At 44.3% G+C, this 18875-nt stretch overlaps 1 protein-coding gene across 1 annotated transcript in view; it reads left to right on the plus strand.

Annotated features, from left to right (window-relative positions):
* Positions 1-17872, plus strand: part of NPLOC4 (NPL4 homolog, ubiquitin recognition factor) — a 49309-nt gene extending 31437 nt beyond the window's left edge. The window contains exons 13-17 of the mRNA XM_035104110.3: positions 9489-9560; positions 11145-11240; positions 13296-13412; positions 15234-15336; positions 15852-17872. Of these exons, the coding sequence (XP_034960001.2) occupies positions 9489-9560; positions 11145-11240; positions 13296-13412; positions 15234-15336; positions 15852-16009 (546 nt within the window). The 3' untranslated portion in view covers positions 16010-17872. The remainder of the gene's footprint in view (positions 1-9488; positions 9561-11144; positions 11241-13295; positions 13413-15233; positions 15337-15851) is intronic.
* Positions 17873-18875: the final 1003 nt, after the last annotated feature.

An 18875-nucleotide genomic window follows, 5' to 3' on the forward strand; every position in this document is an offset into this window, starting at 1 on the left:
TCCTGCAGGCAGAGAAGAGGTGATGTATGTAAAATCAGAGAGACTTGAAGCGGTGCCTATGTGAAACTTTGCTTGTTGCATAAAGTATACGGTCCTGGTATATTGTTTCTATACTTTTGGAAAACGTTTTTTTCACAAAGTTGTCTCAATTGCTTGCTGCACAAAAGAAGCCCATGTTAGGATCAAAGCCACAACACGTCTAGGGGAAATGGCTGAGAGTGTTACTGGCTGCAGGGCCTCAGTGAGCATAGAGGGGCTTAAAGAGCAAATAACAGGCTTCTTCTCTCTTGAGCCATCCTTGGGCGGTGCGCATCAGTGCGTGTTTGTGGAACAGGGCCGGAGGCTGTTGCACCCATGACGGCATGTTCCAGCCATTGCTTGTTCCCATGAGAACAAGTATGACTCACCCATATCTCAAAAAGCACCAAAACAGGAAAACCAACAGCACCAGGTTTGCTCCAGCTTTATGGAGCCAGGCATTTTTCTGACTCCTCTGGCCGTGCAAGACTTTTATGTCTTTACCACTCTCTTTATTTTGGCCCCTTAAAGACTAAATCAGCACTGGCAGCAATGCTTTTAACTGCATCTGGATGCTGAAATTTGACTGGTGTGAAGGGCTTGAGGCTTATGCTGGTGTGAACATTAGGAGTTTTGAGAACCAGAACAAAAAAAAAGCTGTTTAAATAGCTGTTCTCACTGTTGAAGAACACCTCCTCCCCTCACCCACCAATGGAGAGCGTGTCTGGAACGGAAAGTCTGATTCCCTGTGTTACTTATTTCATGCATTAATCGCTTCCTATGAAGCATCTCAATACAATACAATACAAACATGTATAAAACAATTGCACATATAAAAACAATTTAAAATCCAGTACAGAGACTGACTGAAAAAAAAATTTCCACTGAGGAGGCCTTGCTCAAAGCAAGAAGTCTTCAACCAGTGTTAAAAAGGCAACAGAGATTGTGCCTGTTTGATATGTAACAGGAGAGCATTCCAAGGGGCAGGTGCTGCCACACTAAATGCCCGATTCAGATACCGTGTGAAATGGACTTCCTGATAAGATGGCATCTGCAGGAGGCCCTCTTCTGCAGAGCATAGTGATTGCTTTGGTATATAATGGCTAAGGCTGTCTTTTAGGTATCATAGTCCCAAGTTGTATAGGGCTTTGTCACCAATTCCAGCACCTTGAACTTAAGTAGTCGGATAGCTAATTAAGAATTAAGGCAGCCTTTATATCATTATCATGCATCCAACACCTGAGTAATCTGTAATGGGTTTTTTATGCTTTATAAACTGCTTAGAAGCAGTTTGGCATCATGTAGTATATCAATTAGTTGATAAAAGTACATTTCTCTGCTTTTCAGTTGGATGTGGACAGGCAGGGTATTTGTGACTTCATGTAGCACCGGAAATAAGAGTTGCTAGGTTAACAATTTATAATGGAGAAAGGGCTAATTGCATTATTTTCAAGAATGTAGGAGACGTGAGTATGCTGTCTTAGAAGACAATTCTTTCCCATCTCAACCAGTTTCCTTTTTCACTTAAGCTTGGAATGTATTTTGCCTTTGCGAGTCTGAATAAGAGAATTTCCAGGCCGAATAAAACGCTGTGTTCCTTTCATAGGTCTTTATCGAATGTCAACAGAGACCAAGCCTAGAGGTTTTATGGGGGGTGGGAGAACTTCTGACAAGCAGATGTTGTTTGACTTACATTTCGCATAACACTAGATGTCTATAAATTTTAGATCTCCTTTCCTAAAATATATTGGCATTAGTTATCATAGCATAGGCAGATGAAATCACTGGAATCCATGAGAGCTGAACACTCTTTAAATTTGGCATTTTCATCCATTTGCAATTTGCATTAATGGAGAGCAGTTCTCCGATTTTATGTTTCTGGGTGTTGCAAACACCTCCTCCTCTTCCTGAAGCAGCATTCAGCCAGTCTGCTAAGTTTGACTTTCCATTATCTGGCTGTCATCTTATTGGGCACCCCTGTGAGTCTCTTGCTCTTGAAGTTGGTTGCTGCACCGCAGGACTCCAGCTCTAGACTTATTTCATGGATGTCTCAACATTCCATCAAATGCAGCATGCCAAAAAACTAAAAGGGGGGGGGATCCAAAGGGGAATCTGAATTTTATGGATCCTTTGAAGCAAAGTAGCAAAGGTTTAGTGCTTTTGCAGGACTCTGCTCTCTTGTTGACTTTTGAAAAATACATATGATCTTAGGACCAATGCAAAGAAGTCATCTTTTACAGTGAGTTATGTTGCTATTGATGTTCTAATGTCCAGGAAATGTTTGGGGCTGGTAAAAGATGAAAGGCACTTGAGGACACTTGTGTTACCGAGAGACATTTGCCCCTTGCATCATTCTTTTACAGATTGAAAAACTGGATACAGTTTTACATTTAGGCTGTTGCTTCAGTTTTGTATGGTACACTGGTCTAAAGAGTTGCTAGCTGCTAGATTTTAGTATGATACAGCAGGTTTCTTCTTGTCAAGTGGCAATACTGGAAGGCCAAGCACTCTTTATTAAGAGCTGCCTGGTACTTGTTTTCTTCTAAAAACCAGTATTCCTGGGTATTGTTGAGTTATGAGCACTTGATATGTACGAGACCTTTAATTCAGTCTGGGGATAAATTGAGAATCCTGATGTTCTGTTGATGTTGCCTTGAGACAGGGACATGAGATGCTAAGTACATACCTTCTTGGTTGTTGGAATCATTCAGAATACTCAGGATTCCTTTGCCCAGCAAATACTTATGATATTTGTCCAACCTCTTCCCACTCCCCCATATTTATAGAGCTGTACAGGGTTCTTTATACCAGATTGCCAGTGATATATCTACTGAAATATTCTCATAAACTTTTCTAGTTCCCAGCTTGCCTTTTGCTTATGAAACATCTACTTTCTAGCTCCAAATAGCCTGTTGTACCCTATTGCTACAGACTAGTTTTCCGCCCCCTGCCTGCTTTCTCTGGCCCCAATATAACCCATTTATACACTTCACTACTTTCTTATTCCATTTTTAAGAGGAAAGCAGAAAACTAGCCAACACCAGGCTTGCCCGTTCAGCCGGCACTAGAATGGGGCTATTTATTCCCCACATTTATTCTCAGTATAACTCCTCTCTGATATGGAAGAGTGACCCTGGTGACTCATATTTCAGTTTGTCATTCCACGTACCTATCCATCCTTCTCTGCAGTGCTACTGTCTACCGACCTGTACTGCCTATTTGTACTTGCACATTTAATTGTGCTGGGGATAGGTAGTTTCATCAGCTCAGAAAGTTGTCATGTAATTGTGTCAAAGCACTGCGGACAGCATGGTGGTCCCAGACAGGACTGGACAATGCATTGTTACTCCCGCAGCTGGATTTAAAAAAAATGTTTTGCAACAAATTGCATATAAGTACAGAATGGTGTATGTTGATAAAGTTCAAAAAAAGGTTTCGTTTAGTAGTTGCTGTGACTGTTGACTTAAAGGAAACAATTTCTGATATATTAAGCATAATTTGAGTCTCCTTTCTATGGCTAAGGACCCCTGCCCACTTTCCTGCATGTGTGCTATTAGGTAGCCCCAATCCCTGCTAAAACTCCAGGCTCTCTGAGAGTCGGAGACTGAAACCACATTGCTATTTTCAAGGCTTCCTCAATCATGGGCAGATGTTTTTTGTCTTTTCAAATCAGTTGCAACCATTCTCAGCCAGGTAACAAGCAGCCCTGCCACTTCTCGGTGGGGTCTGTGAAAACGTCTCCCAGCCATAGCTGCCAAGTTATCCCTTTTTTAAAGGGATTTTCCCTTATGCTGAATAGGCTTCCTCGCGAGAAAAGGGAAAACTTGGCAGCTATGCTCCCAGCTGAAGCAGCAGGGTGGCAGAAGCATGCTGCTTCCAGACCAAAGGTGTAGCTGAGGTTTGTGTGTGTGCATATTAATTCAGGATAAGGTACATATAGAATGTAAGACTCTAGGAATGTAACCCTTTGCATGTCTACTCAGAAGTAAGCCCCACTGAATTTAATAGGACTTCCCCCACAAATAAGTTTGTATAGGGTTATAGCCTCAATCACTTACATATTGGGAATATCTGGGAGCCCAACAAAGTCCCAGTGTTAAGACATCTATAATCCTGATTACCCCATTTTTGCCTTTCATCGCCATAGAGTGCTGCAGCTGCGACACATGCAATTCATTAAGAAAGTAAATAAAACAGGAAGTATCACAATGCCAACCCATTAGTTTGCACAATGCATAATTTTAGCTTATGAAATGCATTGTTGCAGAATGATGTGATGGCAACTCACTGGGCTTTTAAACATTTGTTAGACAAACTCATGGATTATAATAAAAAAATTAATTTATGACACCTTTGGGAACAAAACATGGCACAAAAGCTTAAAGGAGACCCATCCTGCCCACAATTTAGTATAATTCAAGTCCAAATGTAGGTCTGAAATGGGGTCTGTTCACAGCTGTGAGCCATGCTAGCTGAATGACATCTCTGCTTACCAGATGCTGGAGACAGTGAAGTGGCTGCAACCATATTATGTTGCTTGTGAGCAACCAAAGCCATTTAGCTGTTGAGGGAGGAAATCTGGGCCTTGATATGACCCAGCAAGGCAGGTTTCCCCCCTTTCCTGCAGCCATAGATCCTCTAATCTCTAAATCTTAATTGTTTTTTCATATGAAGTGTTACCTCCTGACAGTGTGCTTTCATAGAGCATTTCTCTTTCCTGCCCCCACCAATAGTTTTGACAGTATCACTCCTGCATTTAAGAGTTTGCCAAGGGCCTTAGTCATAGATGCATCCTTGACGTTCAGAGATTTCCTGCCTCGGCTTGTTGGGTAGGGGAAGTTCTCTTGTAGCAGCTGCTTGCTGCTGTCATTTACTCCTTTCCCAGGTATGCTAGTGGCCACATATTGGCAATCTTTATAACGTTGAAAAGATTGACCGGCTCTGCATACACATTTTGGTTATGAGTGATCAACTATAAGCACTGTATCTTCAGAACAATCCACCCATTTGTGCAATGCTGGATCTTGAAAAAATATACTTAAACCCTACACAAGTCCTTGCTTTGTCTGTATTTGTTCTTTCCATTGTACTGTTCTACTTCATTTGAAGTAGCAGGTATGAGGCACCAGGGTACCATATCAAACAGTACCTGTACCTTGAAGCATTCCATCCCGCTGCTTCTGCCTGCTCACTTCTTGCTTAAAAAGATTCTGCAAGAGGCAAAAATATCCCATCAGCAATAGAGAGAAGAAGTGTTGCAGACCAACTGCTGAATTTGTACCAGAGCTCTTCCTCAAGAGAGGGGTTAAAATAGGACGTTTCTCCTTGCTATTCAGGTGTGGTTGGAAAGCAAATCAAGGGTAGATGTTAGAGCCCCTATATGAGGGTACTATCTCTGGTGGCAAATAGCTCTCTTTGGAAACCAGGTCTGTAGCACCCTGCACATTTCATTCCATCAGTCCCCAAATAAATATTTCCAAGGAAGGCATTGTTTCCCTCACTGTCTCCCAACCGAAGTTTGTTAAAGTCTATAAAAAAAATGTAAATCGCTAATACAGTAGTTTGTGTGCATGTAGTGAGGGTCATGTGTCCCTACCTTTTTTTTTTTTTTTTGAGGGACAGGGTTTACAAATGCTATGTGCAGTGGAGAAGATAGAAGGTTCTGTTTTATCGATGGGGGATGCCATTCAGATTTTAGTAACTGGACTTTAAAAGAAAAAAATGTAAAAAGTGTTTTTCATTTAAATCCCTGGAGGGAAATATGAAAGTCAACAGGTGCTGGGGAAAAATGTCTCTGCATATTAGAACTTAATTGGATTTGAAGATGCGTTCCAGGTGGGCTAATTATATGGGTGGTATAGCAGGTTGTTTCTTGCACGGGCAGATCTACAAGTTGGTTTCATTGGATTTGATCTTGCTCTTTGCAGCCTTTTCAAGATGAGGGGCAGCCCCGTAGAACAGCTGCTCACGTTCTGCTGGCTGAATGCTGCAATGTAGAGCTTAGAAGTATGGGAAGTGCCCCTAGAAAAGGCATAGGCACCTTTTCCTCTCTTTATAGAGGCATGGGATGAAATCCTGTGGAGCACTATGAGTATTTGACTGCTCCTGTGGAAAAGCGTAAGATTCCCCAAATAAATGCTGTGAAGACATGCCCATAAAAAAAGAAATGGTCTTTTAAGCTAGTAAATTCCATCAGAAAAATTCCACACACACCCCTCCCATATCTCCTGCTAGAGCTCAAGATATCTAAAGGTTCAAGCCCCTGGGCTTGTTGCTGAAGATATTACAACACCAAACAGTCTGTCTTATTTGAGAAATGAAAAGTATCTGTGAGTTTTTCCTCTATAATCAGCATTTAAAAGAAAAAAAAGAATGCCTACAGGCATATCATGTTTTGGGCAGGTGTCTGATTGGAAATGCCATGGATTTTCCTACAGTGAGAGAGGTTGGCGATAATTAATAATATGCTGCGTGTTTCCACTTAGGTATAAACAGCTGCTTTCCCCCCATGAATCTTTCTAGTCGTCTTTACACACAAACTGGGTTGATGAAACTTGGCATGTTCATTGTTGCTTGTTCTTTGGAATTTTTTAATTTTGAGAAGCGTTACCACCTCCCCCCCCCCATTTGGGAACACAGTGAAAATTCACCAAAGAGCACCCCATATCAGTAAAGGTGAGGAGCAAAACTTGGTGAATCTAGGAGAGGGTTTTCCCGATTGCCCAAAATTTGTTGCTCTGAAATGGATTTTTTTAATCACAATTTGCAATGAGGTACAGAGAAACTTCCCTAAGAAGACCCTCATTCTCCATGATAGGGAAATGGTCATCCTGGACAGAGCTATCTCACCCCCCGAGAGGCCTCATCTAGCAACTTCTCTGCCTCTCTCTGGGTCAGCTAGTCAGCTACCTTGGCCCCGAAGGGATGAGCTCACACCAAGCTCACACCCACAACTTCTGTTCAGCAGGCAGATAGGCATAAGTGTGACATTTTGTGTAACACCCTAGGTAGCCCCCAGTCCCACTCTGCTGCCTTTATTAAGTAAGCTTACTTAGGAGGTTGGGATTTGTTAGGGGAAAATATTGGCAGGGGTAGTAGTCGGCCCTTGGCTCCTTGCCATGCTGCCAAACTCAACTACTTAGCTCGCTTGTTAACCTTGGCTTGGCAGTGGGGCTGAAATGGTGCCCACCTCTTGTTCATGGAACCCCTTGGTTACCTGCAGAGCGAGAAATGGCTTTTTCATACATGCATAGCACAGTGTGCTCCTGGCCACCCCTTTTGTTGAAGATCAGAAATGTTCTGTGCAAAAAATGAATACAGTGGTACCTTGGTACTTGAACGGCTTGGCTCCCAAACGCTGCCAACCTGGAAGTGAGTGTTCCGGTTTGTGAACGTTTTCCGGAAGCTGAACGTCCAACGCGGCTTCTGTTTGAGTGCAAGAAGCTCCTGCAGCCAATCGGAAGTTGCACCTTGGTTTTTGAACAGTTTCAGGAGTTGTATGGACTTGCGGAACGGATTAAGTTCGAAAACGAAGGTACCACCGTACATAGAAATTCAGTGTGATCTGGATTTTTCTTAGTTCTCTGTGTAAGAAGGCAACCGTCTTAAATAAGAAAAAGATCAAGATTTGAACCTGTAGCTTTCAGAATTGTAGTGATGACCAAAGCGCTTGCCTGCATCTTGAAGTACTGTATTGAATAGCAGTGCTCATCAGAAATGTCAATCTTAGGACTTTGTCTCCCTATCTGACTGCTTGCAATGGAAGAAGTGTGTGTGTGTGTGTGTGTGTGTTCTACACCCGCCCTCAATCTTCCTGGCAATAAATCAAACATGCAGATTGACAGCTTTGTCCGAGTACTTGTCCTTGGGATCTGCCTCATAGTCACATTTTGCTTTTGGAAGCTTAGCAAATGTAAACTTTTATGTAAGGTCTCTGATTGGAAATTACAAATGTATAATTTATATAGGTCTGAGTGAATGATTTATATCCTGTTAAGTGGTGATTTAGGTGGAAAAAAAGAACCCCCACTTGCAGAATCTTTAATGAAAAGTGTCTGTTCTTACGAATTTATTTCTGAAGCAGTGTTTGAGCTCTGTGTTTGACATAAATCAGGTCTAATTGTCAGTTTGTGATTAATGAACATGTGCTAGTCATCTCCCCCCTCCCCCCATAATTGAACTTGTGTTCAATTCATCAGACAGAGCGCAACAGGTTTAGGCTTTGTCAGATTGTGTGCCTTTTCTAGCCCCTGATCTCAGGATGGCTCGGGGCTTTGCCTTTTTTAAAAACTGCAGAGGGAAAATGAGGCTTTATTTGAAAGCTAAGGTTTTTGGATTCAACAGGGCAGCTTGTCAAAATGTCAGCTGGATTGGTGAAGTCTTGGAATGCAAAGGCAACACAGTCCAGCAGGCTGTGTTGCTAGACCGGGGTTTCCCAAATTTGGGTCTCCAGCTGGTTTTGGACTACAATTCCCATCATCCCTGACCAGTGGTCCTGGGCGTAAAATCTATACAGGTGTGGGAGGATTCCCATGTTCTATTTAAAATATGTGATCAACAGTACAATCTGTTATACAGTACAGTGCAATGTGGAACAAGTCCCGAAAGGTCAGTTTGTATATGAGAACCAGAAGCTCTCTTCCCTGTGCCCTCCCCAAACACCCCCCCCCGCACCTTTTAAAGAGCCTTCAAACATTGCTGCCTCGTTAACACTAATAAACCGTTTCAGTAAGCCTAGTTCACATAGAGATTTCTCCCTGCTATATTGTACAAAGGATGTCTGAGGGATGGGGGGGGGGAAGCACTTGGTTTGCACATGTGCAAACTGCCCTGAGAGAGCCCAGCGCTTGGGCAGTACAATTGTCCAAACCTAGGATGGAATAATTGTGCTAGATGGGACATCTGTGTGACTCCATGAGGAGTGAATTGGGAGATCCTGTTAAATCAGGCTTGGCATCACACCTACTTTTTTTGTTTGTATTAAGGCATCTTTAATTGTTCTAGACTTAAGTTATTTCATATTACTATAAAACTGTTAATCTTACTTGGTTAGACATGCATTTGCTGCAGGGATGAGTGGCTTTTGTCTTTCATAGTCTACATTGAAAAATAAAGAAATGCAGCCACAGCCTAGAATTCCCACGTTCCACTTGATATGTATGTAAATTTCTAAAGCAAGTGTCTGTATATATAGCTAGGGTGTAATTGATCTGTGCTAAATGATCTTAAATATATGTAGCCTTGCTTAAGAATATAAGAATATAAGATCTGGTTCCTTGCTGGACCAGATCAAGATCTACTCACGCAGCTTTCTTTGCAAGAATCCAGTTAACCAGATTGCTGTGAGAACTGGCCAGTAGCCCACATGTAGCAGCACTCAGTTTTCTCTTTTGACCCAACCCCTGATCTATTTCTCCTTAGCAATTTTGCATTGATCGTTCAATCTAACCAGTAGACTTCTGTTGTTTCAGGATATAGACAAGTTTGGCAATGAGATTACTCAGCTAGCTCGTCCACTCCCTGTGGAGTACCTAATCATAGATGTAAGTATCCGTTACGCTTTTCTTTTTTCCTTTGCAGAGGGAAATAAAAACGGGCTAACCTCACCCCAACACTGAAGTTGAAATTTTTCACTTTGTTCCTTTCTTTGGCCGCCCTGCCTTTGTTAGGAAGCTAAATGTTAGCAAGCAGCTCGTAAGTCAACATGGTTTTATTTTGCACTAGTGGTGAAACCTTTTGGCCTCCTTGTTAGCCAGGAAAGCTTTTAGCCTCCTTGTTAGGTGCTGCTCGGAGCACCTCACTGCTCTTGCAAAATGACATTTATTCATTAGATGAGTAGAAACTGTCACACACACACACACACCCCACAGAGATGCTGGTGATTACATCACCAGGAGCTTGTTAGCTCGTGTCGGCTGTACCTTTCACTGGAGTGATTAAGCAGTCTGTTGCTTATAGTGACCGAGCCAGACATGGCTTGACTGCCTGGCTGGAAAATGGGTGGCTTTCTGATGTGCAGGAGGAGGATATGTGTGCATGGTATCAAGGAGCAATAAATGGCCACGGAGCTTGGATTTAGCATTGAAATGATGGGAGGAAACTATTCTACCAGATGGAAGCATGTACTGTAGTAGTACAGTGATGAGTCATCAGCAGACGATATGATAGTGCAGGCACCGGTCTGATTCACTGCAGCAGCCTGTAATATAGGCTGGAAACTTGAACATGGTCCTCCTCCTTGTCCATGTATTTACATAGCTGCTCAAGCGTTGGGATACAGGCATTTAATGCCTGATTCATGCCACAGGGATGGCCATTGTGTTGAGCCTGCAAACTTTGTATTCCAATTGACAGCCCAGAAACATATTTATTACCCAAGCAGCAAAGGCATCTGTATGTGTTTTTTTTTTTACTACCTGGGGTATAATTAAGATGAAAAGAGATTGACAGAACATGCACTTAGGGGGCGTCTGAAAAAAAGAGACAAAACCGAATTTCTGAAGCCTCACTTTACGGTTCTGCTTTTTTGTTATTCTCTAATGACTTGAGCTATTTCTGCAGCTTTGGTTTGGGTTGCAAATTTTGCCGATCCCCAATTGAAAAGTCCTTTATCGGTAAGGCTCCATAGAATTGCAGTTGGGATATGATAGCTCTTCACTTTCAGATATAACAGCTCGTAATATGAGTCCACCTTGGGCAACGAGTGGGAGAGCAAGCAAACATGGTCTCCTCCCTGCTGAAAGAGTGTAGATCCAAAAATCACAGCCCCCTCACATTAGCAAAGTTTTCAAGCCCTCCAGAAGATGATGTGATTTTATTAAAAATACGCAGTTTCAGGAAGGGCATTGATAGTTTGAACTGCTGAAGACTTCAGCCCAGTATTCCTACCTTTTCTGTATCAGAAGATGGACCTACTCTAGAACAGACAATTTAAGCTTGCATGTTCCTGAATCAGCTGTGCTTTTTGAAATTGAATTCCTTGTTGCACTCTGCTTGTTTAGCCATGCATGCTGAAGTATCTCCTTGGGAAATGAGGTGGGTGTTAGATTGAGGCCTAAGCATGGAACCCAATGCAAGAAATAAGGCAGTCATCATCTCAACCTTTTTCTTCTTCTTTTAAATTTAAGATTACTACTACGTTCCCCAAAGATCCAGTTTACACATTTTCTATTTCTCAAAATCCATTCCCTATTGAGAATCGTGATGTTCTGGGAGAAACTCAGGTATGTGCACATCGTATTTGGGGTGCCAGGTTGGGATGGGGGAGGGAGCTTTAAACAATTTAACTGTCTTTAATGTTTAAAGATCATAGGATGTTGTGCAAAAAAAACCCCCAACAACAATGGTTAGTTGCAGGTGGTAAGTAGTCTAAAAAGCACCCATTTGCAGTTGGTTATTGTGCTGAATTTGTGTGTGGGAGTAGCAGTTCTGTGGGGAGAAATTGCACGTAATCACGTAAAATGTACTCTTAACTGTGAAGTATGTACATTAAAAAGTCAGGATGTGGCTTGCATAGATGATTGTAAGAGAAACGTTCTTGCACCATTCCTCATTTTTTTCCCTTAGAAACAGAAATGTTGCATTTTGCATCCCAGTAATGTGTCTCCCCAATGCACACAAGTATTTGTAGGTGTATGCCCCTTCAGCTATCCTCTTGCCTACTACTGCTTGGGCAAAAGGTCCCCTGCAGTATATGGCAGAAGGAAAAGCATGAACACTGTGGGGGGGAAAGCTGCTCTTGGGAGAGAGGACACCCAAATCTGCCTTGCCCTTTCTATTCCTGCTGCTGACACAATTTGAGCTTGTGTCTGTAGAACTGCTGGGTCTAGAAACAATTAAGCCTAGCTCAGCTTTTCATTCTAGTTATCCTGGCGACTCCTCTCAGCCAGCAAGGTCCACATATAAGTATTTAAGTAAATTTTTATTCATACCCCGCCCTCCTCGGCCAAGACCGGGCTCAGGGCAGCTAACATCACATATCAAATACATTAAAACACAATCAATCAAACAATTAATTAAAATACAGCTTAGAAATTAGAATCAGGATCAAATTAAATGACTGCCCATGAATTACAACCATCGGGGTCAGGAACCTCAAGTATTCATCAGGGCCAGATATCCATGTTGGTCCGATAAAAGGGCCAAAGTGGTAACTTACAGGGTCCCATAGAGGGGGGTGAAACTGGGCCCGGACCGAAGGCCAGGTGGAACAACTCCCATCTTGCAGGCCCTGCGGAAAGATGTCAAGTCCCGCAGAGTCCTGGTCTCCTGCGATAGAGTGTTCCACCAGACTGGGGCCAAAGCTGAAAAGGCCTTGGCCCTGGTTGAGGCCAGTTTAACCTCCTTGAGGCCCAGGACCTCCAAGATATTATTATTTGTGGACCGTAAGGTCCTCCGGGGGGGGGGGGCATACCAGGGGAGGCGGTCCCCTAAGTACAGCCTTGTGCATGGAATGTCGTTAGTTTAAACCTCTGGTTAGAAACAGTGAATGCAAGTGAAAAGTAGTGTGTCTGTCCCTAGTGGCCCTTGGTGACTGTTTCAAGTAGCTAATGGCAGATGCTTTTGAAGAATACTGAGCAAGATCAAGAATTGTCTAAACTTTCTCTGGTGCTCCGTCCATTCGTTGAAGTTTTTCTGATTGTTTTCATATCAGAGAGAGAACAAGTAGCTTAGTACAGAAAGGAATTGCAGGTATATTCTGGTTGGGTTGGGGATATTACAGAACTTGGTGTCTTTTCCCCAATGCACTGTTTTGACTTGCTAGGACAGTATCGGCCATTTATTCACTCCTGTCGATGAGAGATCTGGTGTCATTTCATATCCCCTTATGGCTACATCTGAATAAAAATTGCTCTCTTGATTTGAGAATGTGTCCTGGTAGAGCTTCATTGACCAGAGTGATTAATCTGACAGGTTTTTATTACTATCGTTGTTATTTGTTTGCAACTTTTTTTACAGAAAAAAACTCTGAGTGACTTAACGTGATAAAATGCAGCAGTTAAAAACAATTAAAATCGGAAAATGTAAAACAATGTATCGTATTAGATATGGGTAGATAGTACAGGCAACATGCGCAGCCATGTACACGAGCATCACCACAACCTGGAAATGTGCAGAAAAGGAGGCAGGGCAGAGTGGGCTGGCATGCGCTCCGTTGCTGCGTTGGGAGGTCAGGAACGCACACTCCTCCCCACGCAAAACAGTTATTCCCTGTAGTGCTGCCTATGCGACAAATCCTAAGAACACTGAAATGTTTATCCTCTTTACAATTTCTACAGGACTTCCACAGTCTGGCAACTTACTTGTCCCAGAACACTTCCTCGGTGTTCCTCGACATCATCTCCGATTTCCATCTGCTTCTCTTCTTGGTCACCAACGAAGTGATGCCTTTAAGGGTATGTAATGAGAAGGAAGTTAATTCTGGTGAAGGGTGCAAGTTCTTGCAAAGAGAGTTTTGTATATTTAAGGGGATGGGCACCTCTGGCCTCCACACAGTGTACCTTGCTTGCTTGATGGCTTGAAGGCAGAAAGCTACATGCTTCTCTTTACATTCACCTTCAGGTAGTTTGGCAAAGCATCTTTTCTCAGACACCACAGGCTGCCCTATCTCTTGAAGTGCCTCTTCAAGGTTGGTAGCAAAGAAGCTCGTGGGATTTAAGTGTGGCAGGTCTCAGCTTGGCCTTTGGGTTGTTCGTATTGGTATGTTCTTGGACAATACAAGAGCCAATTTGGATGCTACACTGAACAACTGGAAGCACTTCATTTAATTTCTCTGAATCAGAAATTCCTGCGGTAAATCACTGCATGATCAGTTGCCCAGTCTTACCAAGACCAGCAACTTCCTGTGTTTGCATCTCCTCCCATGCCTCCGCCCTCTTTTTATTGGCTGGGCAGCTGGCGATTATAACATCTGGAATGCTCTTCATCCCCCCCCCAAAAAACCCCCACTAAAAGCGAGGGAGGGGGCGGCGGCGACCCAAGCCTTGTGCCATGTATCAAGAACTGCTACCATTCAGCATTTGCAGAACAGCTGGGTCTACCAGTAGGCAACTGGAGAGCAGGACCAGTCAGATATGCTTTTTGTTAGATAACAAGACAAACACCGAACAATGTATTTCCTCCCTTATTATTACTTCTTTTTTTTAAATAAAACACCTGAATACTTACATTTAGTGCAAAAAGGTGGAGCAAGTGTGGTGACAAGATAGGCATGTAGCCCATAAAAAGAGGGAGGTACTTCACATTTTCACTGCATTTTGTCTTTTGGGGTCATTTGCCAGTTTCTGAATTGAGCTGATGTATATTAGTGAGAGACATGTACAGTATACACACTCAAAACTCTTCAAGTCTGCACCTCTGAAGTGGCCTCTAGTGCCCTCTGCTGTTTGGAGCACAAGTTGTCCCCTTCAGCAAAGTCATCTTCATACAGCCATGCAAGTTTGCTACTTGCATGTAGCAAGTAGCGGTTGCCGAAAAACGAGTGCATGAAAGACTGCAGCTGTACTGCGACTCACCATTCAAACTCACTCGCTGCTGCTGCCACCACTGCGATCTGGTGCTTCTGGTGCTGTCCTGGCTGGTTGAAGGAGTTCACACTGACAGTTCCTTTCCCCCTAGTACAACACTGTACCATCCAGGGTTGTGTTTGATGTGCGTGCGGTTCATCTTCTTGTTTTATAGCATGGGTAGGCAAAAGGCCCGGGGGCCGGATCCAGCCCAGTTGCCTTCTAAATCTGGCCTGTGGATGGTCCGAGAATCAGCATGTTCTTACATGAGTAGAATGTGTCCTTTTATTTAAAATGCATCTTTGGGTTATTTGTGGGGCATAGGAATTAATTCATCCCCCCCCAAAAATATATATAGTCTGCCCCCCCCCACAAGGTCTGAAGGACAGTGGACCCAGCCCCCTGCTGAAAAAGTTTGCTGACCCCTGTTTTATAGGGTTGCTGGCCCTTTAAGATGGAAGGGAGGTAGAGAGCACACCTGAGATGGCACTGGGATGCTGTTAGATTGTTGGAAACTGAAGTGCATCTTTACCGCCAGTCAACACAAGCTTTTCTGCTTGCCTTATTGTTAAATAAGTAGTCATGTTACTACTACAGTTGGGGGTGGGGCAGCTCTGGAGAAAAGAGATTCTTCCTGAACAGCCCCACTACTTCACGTATCCTTGAGGTAAATGGGATTAGCTGTGACCTGACCCACCATCTCTCTTCCAGGATAGCATCAGCTTGTTGCTGGAGGCAGTCAGAACTCGGAATGAAGAGCTTGCACAGACTTGGAAGAAATCTGAGCAATGGGCCACCATTGAACAGCTTTGCAGTACGTCTCATGTCTTTTCCCTTTGATACTAGGATTTGGGCACCTCTGCAGAGATGCTGGAGAGCTTTGGTTTTATCTGTTATCAGATCGCCCAGGGTTGTGATTTGGTGTCTGAGTTCCCTCAGTCACTTGGAGGGGTGGGTGGGGGAGAGATAGGAAGGAAGGGGCTTGAGCAGTAGGAAGGAAGGGGCTTGAGCAAGGATAGCAGTCCTCCCTGGCCAAAGGAAAGAAACATTGGTGAAACGGTCTGCGGGCAAGGGTGTAATCCTTGTGGATGAATCACACAGCAAACTTGATCTTGTGCAGGAGAGCAAATAAAGTCTCTCACAAATACTATGAGGGGATTCAAAGCTGTACAGACCTTGCAGAAGAGGAGAAAATAGGGTTGGTATATAGCTCTGCACAAACTAGAGAAAGCTACGCTTTTCTGTAATGTTCAACTGAAAATTCCCCTTTGTCAGAGCTTCCTTAAGCCCCCTCCTGATTCCTGTTTTTTTAAAAATCTTTTTTTCTAGGCACAGTTGGAGTTCAGGTTCCAGGACTCCCAGAATACGGTGCCATGGGTGGTTCGACACACGCCACAACCTCTGCCATGTGGGGCTGCCAACACTGCACCTTCATGAACCAGCCGGGCACAGATCATTGCGAGATGTGCAGCCTCCCACGTAGCTAGGCCCCCTCTTGGCTTAGCATTCGGGGCGGCCCTTACAGACCAACTGGCAGAAATACAGAGGCAAACCCTTAGCCAGGCGGGGGACTGTTCTTCCTCCTGGGGTGATGCCCCTTGAGGGTCGGGGCAGGTGGGGGTGGGGCGGGGAGTGACCCACGTCGTGGGCACTCGGTGCCATCCAGCGGGTGACAGTTTGCAGGTGGAACTGGATGTTTTAGGGGGAGGGATACAGCATAGCCCCTCTGCCTAGCGCTGCTGCCTTGTCTTTTCTTTGCTCTCAGTATTGTAGAAAGCCAGCCAGTGGTCATGTTTCCCTGGAGCTGCCGTCAAGCAGCCCCGTGGGGACATGGCAATGTGGTCATGCTGCGCCCCCCTGTCCCCGTCAGCTTGCATGCCACAAGCTTCCCCCAGCCTTAAGCCAGTCACAGTGGGGCTAGGCAGCTGTGTTGAAGGGGTCAGTTGGGTCCCCAGGCTAGCTTGCCTAATGTTGCTCCCTTGACATGCTTTTTGCATTTAGCCCCAGAATCGCTGGGTCCCTGGTGCCTGCATCACTTCGGTCCAGCCTCTGATTAGAGCTTCCAAATTGAGTGACCTGCACTGGCAGAATATACAGTTGCTTTGTAGCCCCCCGGGTTAAGTCCCAGACTGACTATTTCAGCTAGAGAGGAAGAGGAGAGAACAGCCTTCTCAACTTGGTAGGGTGTCTACAGTTGTCCAGCTCAGCCTCAATGGCCACAGATTTAAAGAGCTCTAGCAGCCGTCTCCTGGTGCTTCTCAGCTAGAGCTAGGTAACAGAGGGCCATTCTTGCCCAAATCAAGCAGTGGGGACCAGCTGGCTTCCCGAACTGGAAGCAGATCGTAATTTGGCAGCATCATCCTGGCTGTTTCAGGTTGGGCAGGCAGTTTGCAAGCAGTTTGCTTGCCCCAGATTTCCATATGCTGTCATCCCTTTGCATTTAAAGCCGATTCCTGGTCTTTGTAGCTGTGAGCAGGCAAACCTCACAAGTACCTTTCCTCGTGCCTGTTAGTGACTTAAATAGCATCCCAGCAGGGAAAGCTAAATGGAACATTTGTCGGCATCTTGAAAGGAGCTTTGTCTTGCTGCAGCGCGATCCAGGCAAATTGCAGCCGAGGCGCTGGAAATTCTCCTGCCTCCAGAACACTTACCTGCCTCCTCTTCCCATGACCACATTTTTAGCAGCGCCCTCGAGTTCCTCATGTCTTCTGATGTGTGAGCTCCTCCATTGCCACACAGAGATGTGCTTTCATTGTCCAAAAAATCCCAGCATCTCTGCCAGCAGTGTTAGGGCACATTGGTTTCTTCTGCACAGCAGTATTTCTACAACTAAATAGCCTGTTCATCACCCAGGCAACTCCCATCAGTTTTATAGCAGAGAAGCAAGGCATTCATGCCATCCATTGGGTTATGGGAACAGAGGGCATCCCATAATTTTTATCTTGTTAGATGCCCACCCACCACCACCACCACCACCACCCCCCCCCCGACAAAATGTGCCTCCACCCGAACTACCAGTTTTCTTTATGGGCCTATAGGCCTGGCTCCCAGACAGCCGCCATGAGTGATGCAGTCTCTGCCTTCCCATGGCTGGAAATAGCTTGGGCTTTGTCCGTCAGGTGTTTGAACCAACAATTCACCCGGCCCTTGTTATTGCTGACAGGACGTGCTACTCTCTTCTTTCCTGGGTTTGTGTTTTGACTAGATTCCTTGAGCTCACCGGGCTGTAGCTACTCTTGCTATTCCTTTTCATTCTATGGGTTGCAGAGGTGTGTGTTTGGTTTGGACTGGAGTTGACTGAATAACAGCCCTGCAAATAAAAAAATATATTAAAAGCATCTGAAATGGAAGCCTCCTGGTCTGTTATTTTGCCCGCCTTGTCCTCTTGTGTTTGCTTTTCTTCCCATCCGTTTTGAACTTGTGCTCTTAGGTTAACAGAGCTTTCCCCAGACAAGGCTTTGGATATTCTTCAGGGCCCTGCCCCAGTGAGAATCCCCACTTCAAACCTTGTAGTCTTTGCCTGCCCAAAATGCTTGCTAGGGACTTAGGCAACTGGAGGAGGGGAGCAAAATGTGGCATTTCAGCAGCCCTTCTGTTGAAGATGGCGAAGCTTTGTCTAGAGAAAAACACAGTACAGTGGTACCTTGGTTGTCAAATGTAATCCGTTCCAGAAGTCAGTTCGACACCTGAAACTGTTCAAAAACCAAGGCGCAGCTTCCGATTGGCTGCAGGAGCTTCCTGCACTTAAGCAGAAGCCATGCCAGAGGTTTGGCTTCCGGAAAATTTTTGCAAACCGAAACACTCACTTCTTGGTTTGCGGCGTTTGGGAGATGATTTGTTCGGGAGCCAAGCCGTTTGACAACCAAGGTACCACTGTACTAGGCAAAGCTTTAGTATCTCATCTCCATTTCTTCAGAGCTCTACCAAGCAAAGCATAAAGTTTTCACTTAGGTGTTTATAGTGTTGTTTTAGATGAAGAGCTCACTTGAGTAGTCTAGGAGGGAGAAGCTTAGAAGGATCTCGCTGAAAGTGCTTCGCAAGCCAGTCTCCCTTGTTTTGGCTTTGTTTCTTCCCATACAACAAAGTGGCAGCAAAACATTTTAAATTTTAAAAGGGATGGTTCTATTGTAAAACACTCAATATTCCTCAGACTTGCAACTCAAAATTTGTTAGGCTCCCTGAACCTTACATGCATGCTGCCCAACATTAGTTTTCCTGGTTACAGCAGAAGCAGGTGAATGAGTGAGTCACTTCTTCCAAGGTACAGTTTTGTTAACTGGCTTCAAGGAACAATCTAGGCTTGCAGGATTCTTGGGTTTTCAATTCTCATTTGACCATCTTTTTTTAGGAGTC

Source organism: Zootoca vivipara, chromosome 2 (assembly GCF_965207765.1).
Source record: "Zootoca vivipara chromosome 2, rZooViv2.hap1.1, whole genome shotgun sequence".
NCBI classification, from domain to species: domain Eukaryota; kingdom Metazoa; phylum Chordata; class Lepidosauria; order Squamata; family Lacertidae; genus Zootoca; species Zootoca vivipara.